Source organism: Montipora capricornis, chromosome 6, assembly GCF_036669925.1.
Source record: "Montipora capricornis isolate CH-2021 chromosome 6, ASM3666992v2, whole genome shotgun sequence".
In the NCBI taxonomy this organism is placed as follows: Eukaryota; Metazoa; Cnidaria; class Anthozoa; order Scleractinia; family Acroporidae; genus Montipora; species Montipora capricornis.
This window is the reverse complement of record NC_090888.1, coordinates 69,080,274-69,087,641: the sequence shown is the minus strand read 5'-3', so window position 1 is coordinate 69,087,641 and position 7,368 is coordinate 69,080,274. Positions and strand designations below refer to the sequence as shown.

The 7,368-nt window shown below is 36.6% G+C and overlaps 1 protein-coding gene across 2 annotated transcripts in view; it reads left to right on the top strand.

Moving 5' to 3' along the window:
• LOC138050790 (somatostatin receptor type 5-like) overlaps window positions 1-7,368 on the top strand; it is a 9,707-nt gene continuing 2,339 nt past the window's right edge. Inside the window, exons 1-2 of one of the 2 annotated variants that reach the window (XM_068897076.1) lie at window positions 1-148; window positions 6,834-7,368. The exon at window positions 6,834-7,368 is cut by the window's right edge and continues 2,339 nt beyond it. In XM_068897076.1, the coding sequence (XP_068753177.1) occupies window positions 7,001-7,368 (368 nt within the window). In that variant the 5' untranslated portion in view covers window positions 1-148; window positions 6,834-7,000. Of the gene's footprint in view, window positions 149-6,192; window positions 6,420-6,833 lie in introns of those variants that run through there. The other variant, XM_068897078.1, reaches the window with a different exon arrangement.

The window sequence follows — 7,368 nt, the reverse complement described above, 5'->3', positions numbered from 1 at the left end:
CTTAAACTATAGATCATTGTTTCTTCTATTCGGTAAAAAACGTTATGGAAGTATTCTTGGATAAAGCCATTTCGGTTCGGTGAACATTTGAAAGACTTTCACCAGGTAGTGCTCAACAGAAAAAAGGAGGAATTGCTCGTATTTGAAGGTAAGTATTAAGCTTGAGATGGATACTAATCCTTCAATTGACAAAAAGTATTTTTTCGATGATGAATTCCGCACACTTCGCAACTCTCCGCACTCCTAAAAGATTGGACCCTTTTCTACTAAAGCACAGTAGATTGTTGATAGCTTAGCCGTGAAACTAGGTGTAGAAGGGAAATTTCCTGTAAATAGTAAAGACTAAAATGCTGGAACATTCAGACGCTTAAGTTCACTCAAGGCCATACACTTCCTCCCTAACACAATCTCCAGCTATTTTTTCTCATCCCCCGGCCATAAAGTTTATCTACCTATAGATGCCTATAGGGCTCCTTTGACTGTTGGTGATTTACCAAAGTAACGAAAATGCAGTGAAGTCTGCGATGAGGAGTTCGAGCGCAAATCCCAGAATAATTTTTTTTTTCAAAGCAACCCTTAACTCGTGGGACCAACGCGAGATGAAACAAATAAAGTTTTCGCCCTTGTGAAGGCTCAAGGGTTTTGCAAGCACTATTTTCTTCTTTTAAACGGGCTGTCAAAAAGGAAAATATTAATTTTAGTTTAACATCTAACTTTCTCGAGAACTCGGTTCAAATTTTTTATAACCTGTTGGATTTTTGTTGTCAGTTCACTTTAGTTTAGAAAATGAAACATTTGCACAGAAATATTTTTGACTGATTACTAGCAGTAGCGCGATGATCTTTGAACAAAGTTAATCTGTAATAGTTAAATTCTTTTATTTTCTCAAGATGCCCCCAAAATCTTATGAGTTACTTAGTAGCAATATGAAGAAGTCATAACGAGGAAGCCTTAATTTTTACAAAAATCGTAGTATACACTTTAGCACAGAAATATTACAAAAATATAAGCCGTAATTTTCCTTTGAAGGTTTATAAGGATGCAAATGACCAGTAAGTTGTTCTAGATCTCTTACACCATTTATCACTTTAAGTACAGTTCTGTCTCCTTCCCTTCACAAAAAGTCGAATTTCATCTTTTAATAGACTTGCAAATTATGTTCTCACACTGCCACCACAACCACGTTAAAATAAAACTACAACGGTATACATTCTTTGCACTGAACAACAAAATTGTTTGTCTTCGCACATAATTCCCTGTCGAGTCTTCGAAACGCAATTTCTTTCAATTCTTCATTTACAGCCTGTAAAAGAAGAATAAAGCAAAAATGTGGAAATCCCATGCTTAATTTTATTTTCACATTTGGTCGTCATACAACTGGTCATAATAAAATAATTCCCAGGCCTTATTCTCTCTCCATTTCCTCTTAAATTTAAGCAATTTTATGAGTTCTTTGTGCATGAGACAACTTTCATGTCAACTTGCATAATTAATAAGCTTTAGATACTTTTTCATATTCGATACAAAAACGTTCTCTTTTTTGTTATTGGATAAAGCTCTTTTAGCGGTTTTTGAGTCGTACTTCAGTCAAAGGGGAACAGATAATTATCAGAAAACATGATAGCCATCTCTCCTATTTGATGGTAAGAGATGATGATGGCAACTATCCGTAACTTTACAAGGTGGACCGTAACTTACAGTACGGACCGAAAAAACGAGGCTAGTAAGATATTTATTATATCTCTGAGGTTAATCCGGCGCGCGGGCAAGGAAACTAGTCAAAGTCAAGCGGAAGGTTCAACTGCCACAAAGATTGCCGTGCCAAAATTCCAAAAACTAAATCTTCTTGGCTGTTAAGTTTGAAATAGTTGCTCGCAAGATTCAAACAGTTTTCAGTACAAGTTTATGCAACAGAAATGACTCGCTAGATGATGTTTTATCGAAATTTTAAATTTAGCGGGCTGTACAGCGGGCCGTACTGTAGAATACGGCCTGCTAATTTAGCAAATTACAGCGTGCGTACTATCTGAGAGATATAATAAAAAAAATTGTCTTGCTCACGTGGTTGACAAAGCAACGTTACGGTCACGATTCGGACCGATTTCGATATATTAAAATTCAGTCCGAAACATTCTATATTAAACTGGATTTCGATTCGGGTATTTTGAATTTTGGTTTATTTGACTCGCTTCTCTTAAAATCCGACACCCGAATATGAGCACACATCAACGGAGACTGACTTGACACACTTTCTTATTCGGAACTCTATTTTTCCTTATTCGTTTAACTCCACCGATTATTTACCTAGTTAATGGAAGTTGAACGAACTTTAACAATCCAGAACCTTTAAAAACACAGTTCCGCGTTGGCCGAACCTTTTAATTCATCACTTGCAAATTGTCTTGGACAACCACAAAGTGACATCTGATCGTTTCAGCAACTCAGCAGAATGGAACCCCCTTGGTGTTCATTCAGGTCCTTATTTAACATCTAGGTGAACATTTAACTCCGGAGTGAATTCAGAATTGTGCAATCAGTGTTTCGCTGTTCGCAAAGAACTTAATGACTGGTCTATGAACAAAACGGTTTTCAAGCGCACAAAATGGATCGCTTAACGCAAATCAGCTACGGCATCATTTGCGTGATGGCGATTTGTGGAAACACTTTGACCATCGTGATGTTCGTGATGGAGAGGCAGTTACTAAAGAAGTCATACAACGTGCTAATAATGTTCCTGGCGATATATGATGTGCTGACAGCGGTCAACATCATCATAAATCCATTTTATGTCCTGGGAGATGCCTTTCCTTATCCACAGAATCCTATCCTAGGAGAAATCTTCTGTCGCTTCATATACAACCGAATGCTCGTATTCCAACTCATATATTTCTCAGTTTACAGCTTAAACTAAGTGGAGTGCAATTTGGTCTGAAATCATACGTGTGATTTCAAAATCGCACGAGCGCAACACGAGTTTGATTTGAAATCACCCGTATGATTTCAGACCAAAATTGCACGACACGAAGTTCAGTTACCACTTTATTACATTCATTTAGAATTCGTACAATTTAATCGCTCAAATATAGGATTTTAGTCAGTACCAATATTTATTGATCCAGGTGCCGGTTTATAAAAAAAGAAAACAAAAAATGGACACTGAAATTTGGAAACTCACCTTAGTATATGTCAGAAACTGTACGTAATGAAATTCATCGTTTTTTAAAGGAAAGCTTTGGGAATCTTCAATTTGATTTGTTATTTCAAGGCTTTTGAAATCTGATAGGTTGTTTTGTTTTTGTGTTGCTTTCCCATTGAGTGGGGAAAAAAAATAGTGCATTTCGTGAATAAAATACACTGCTGAGGGCCAATCAGATTGCAAGGCATAGCATCACCAGCGACTTCTAAATGGTTGTAATAAAACGTTTTATCTCATGTCAAAAACTTTGAGATAACTCATCAGCTCCAAAGGCGCGGATTTGGGTTAAATTAAAACCGGATGTACGGAACTTTATTCGTAATTAAAAACGCCCCAAATAAAAAATCCATAGCTTTATTCAAACGGAAACACTTTGTTTGTCTTGCGTTAGACATTGTCAAATTTTTCCTTTTTGCTTGAAAATATAGCGAACAAACTAACCAGTTTCATTAAAATTTAATTAAAGATAAAAGTTTTGAATTGAACCTCCTAATAACGTGCTCTTGAAAATGATGATAGTCCGGTGATAAAAACAGAGTAGAGATTTTTTCAAATTTAAATAACAAAGTCCACATCTGTTAATAAATGGTCAATGAAGGCGTCTCAAAAAGCAAACAGAAAGTTTTTTTAATCAAATATTTTCTCATAATTTAGACAGAAAGTTAGTGTCGAAAGTTGGTAAATTAAACGTGATTAATTTAAGACTCGCCGCCGTTTAATGTAATTTTTGTCGGGAAGTAGATATGTTGACCCGATATAAAGAAGGAAACATTACAGAGAGTTTGATTGTGTCCATCATCAAAAGTAGGCTTAAGCTAGTTCAATCCGTGTGCTGAAGGAGATCACTGAATTCATCTTTTCCTTTCCTACATTCAGATATGAAGCAAAAAATTTGATTTTACATGATTTTTTTCGCCTCCTTGGACTGGTTCTCATGCTCATAATTAAGACGATAGATACTAGAAGCTTCTCGGTAAATTGAACGTGATTAATTTAAGACTCGCCACCGTTTAATGGATTTTTTTCACGGTCGGAAAAAAGATATTTTGACCTGATATAGAGAGAGAAAATTTAACAGGGTTTTCGTTTTAGGCCGGACGTTTCGTTCGGTCTATTGGCATTCCGTCATTTTCGGGGGTTCGTTTTATTTTTTATTATATATGTTTTTTTACTTACATTTTTAAAGAGAATTTGAATAAACTCCAGCCTTGCCTGGGAAACTGATTCTCGGGTTCCAGAAACACTGGAAACAGCGTTTCTGAATGTTCTTTAAAAAAAAATTACGGGGGGTAGGCATGCCCCCAGTCCCCCCTCGGTAGCTCGAGCCTTCGGCGCTCGCAAGGCACCCTGCAGCACCAAAAAATGTCACGTCCCGTGCTTCCAGAAATGTGCGCTACTTCACAAAACTTTCGGAAACCCTGCCTTTTAGAGAGTTTCACGGCATTGTGTCCTTCATCAAAAGAAGACTAAAAGTAGTTGAAACCGTGTATTGAAGGAGACCCCTGAATTCACCTTTTACTGCCATATGAAACAAAAAAACCTCCATTTTACATGATTTTTTCCCTCGTTAGACTGGTTAGTTCTCCACAAAAGGCATATCCATTTAGTGTCAAAGGAACCCCAGCATGCAACCTTAGCTCAACATCTTTCCGATCATTCCCTAAATTAGAGCATTAATTATGTGTTCGATTGTGTCTCCCCCCTACCATCATTCTGGCCGCGTTTCAACCTTTTTCGTGTCTGATCAAAATACAGGGACAATTTGAGGATATCCATCTTATTAGGGGGGAGGCTTTATGAATATCAAGGAGGGTTGTTTGTTATTATCTTAGGGGCTCAAAGTGAGAGTCCGACTCGGTAGTGACTATAAGAAATGCTGACGTGTTTCTCGTTGTCTTCCGTACCGTCAAGCGTGCAATACTTTGTGTGGCAAGTAATGGAACTTAGGATAAGAGTCACCTTTCCAAAACTGTAAAACAAAAACATTTAAACACACGATAATTTTTCTCTGTTTGCCGAGTTTATCATAGCCATCATAAACAAATGATTCGATCCCAAAGTTCAGTCCTCTTGCAATTTCCACCTAATACTTCCATCTTATCTAGTTTCTGTAAACTAGTCCTGTTAAACTATATTTTTATTTCAAATGGTCTGGATAGCACAAGTGTTACTAATATTTTAAAAAATACAACCACACTTTTGAATTTTCGGAACATGTTTCGATGTTTCAAACATCATCTTCAGCCATAGAGAGTGTAACATTAAAATTTTTTACAAGATAATTCGTATATATATATAACTATCAATACAATGATTCTTTGTAGATTAAATGTTCGTTACAAGTACGTAAAATTCAAACGAACCAACAATATTATAGAGAACACAACTGACATAACGGTAAAAGTTTAAAAGTGTAATGCTAAACTGACATGATCAACTTGTTTGTTGAGTTCGGGTTTCAACCGCTCAATATGGAAGCTCTCCTTGATTTTGAGTTGATAGAAAGAAGTAGCATTATCAATAATTTTGAAGCAAGAAACACCACAATTATCGTGACAATTTTTAGAAGAACTAAGATGCTTGAAAATATGAGAATTTTTGTCCCGGAAAAGGTGCTCATTTACACGTGTGTAGAAATGCCTGTTGGTTTCACCAACGTAGCGAGCACCACAGCCCGCACAAGTAAATTTGTATACAACACGTGATTTAAGAGAATCCGGAATGAAATCCTTTGGACTAAAAATGTTGCACAGTTTGAATTTTACGTACTTGTAACGAACATTTAATCTACAAAGAATCATTGTATTGATAGTTATATATATATACGAATTATCTTGTAAAAAATTTTAATGTTACACTCTCTATGGCTGAAGATGATGTTTGAAACGTCGAAACATGTTCCGAAAATTCAAAAGTGTGGTTGTATTTTTTAAAATATTTTTATTTCTAAGATTTCCTTGCGCTTCTATCAAGTTCAATTTACATAAAAAGACAACTGCGGATTTCAAGTGATAACGCGCAATATATGTTGTCCCATGTTAGATTAAAAAGATCCATTTGCTGTCGGATACATCTGTTTCTGAGATTCAATAAATCATATTCGCCTGAAACAGGTCAGTGACTTTATATGAGAGGCCTTGACCAAATAAAGATACGAGTCATTTTAAGACAGCAAAGCAGTACTGACCATGAGAGACAACGGCCATCTCTTGTGGATTTAAAGGTAGGTGTGATGCTAGATTTAAGATAGATATACGTAAAGAAACGGCGCTAACAGCCGATTACATATCAAGAAAAACGAACAGTTTCTTGTCTTAAATTGGATTTAGATTCGCTGGTTTTGAATTTTCGTACATTAAACTCGGTTTTCTGAAAATCTGCAACCCGAAATATTCCAATCTCAAGTTTTAGGAAAACGTCGTGGTCACACATCAACGTCACTGAGAATCCAATTTTCCTAATAAATTTATACTCCTCAATGATTTGTCTAGATAACGAAAATTGAAGAAGCCTTAGCAATCTAGAGATGAGCAATTTTAAAACCGTGACACCCTGTTGGCCGAGCCTTTCAATGTATCTTTTGTCAATGTCTAGGACGACCACGAAGTGACACTGAACTATATCTATATCGTTTCAGCATCTGTTGAATGGAGCCCTTGTGACGTTCACTGAGATGTCCGCACCATTTAACATCTAGGTGCCATATAACACCGGAGTTAATTCAAAATAGGCCTATCAGTATTTTTCTGTAAATTACAAAGAAAATGACTGGTCTATGAACAAAACGGTTTTCAAGCGCACAAAATGGATCGCTTAAAGCAAATCAGCTACGGCATCATTTGCGTGATGGCGATTTTTGGAAATACTTTGACCATCGTGATGTTCGTGATGGAGAGACAATTACTAAAGAAGTCATACAACGTGTTAATAATGTTCCTGGCGATATCTGATGTGCTGACAGCAGTCAACATCATCATAAATCCAATTTTTATTCTCGGAGATGCGTTTCCCTATCCACAGAATGCCATATTGGGAGAAATCTTCTGTCGCTTCATATACAACCGATCGCTCTTATTCCAGCTCATATGTTTCTCAGTTTATATATCCCTGGTGTTGACGACGGAGCGATGGTTTGCAGTTGTGAGACCTCACCAATACAACCACGCATTCAG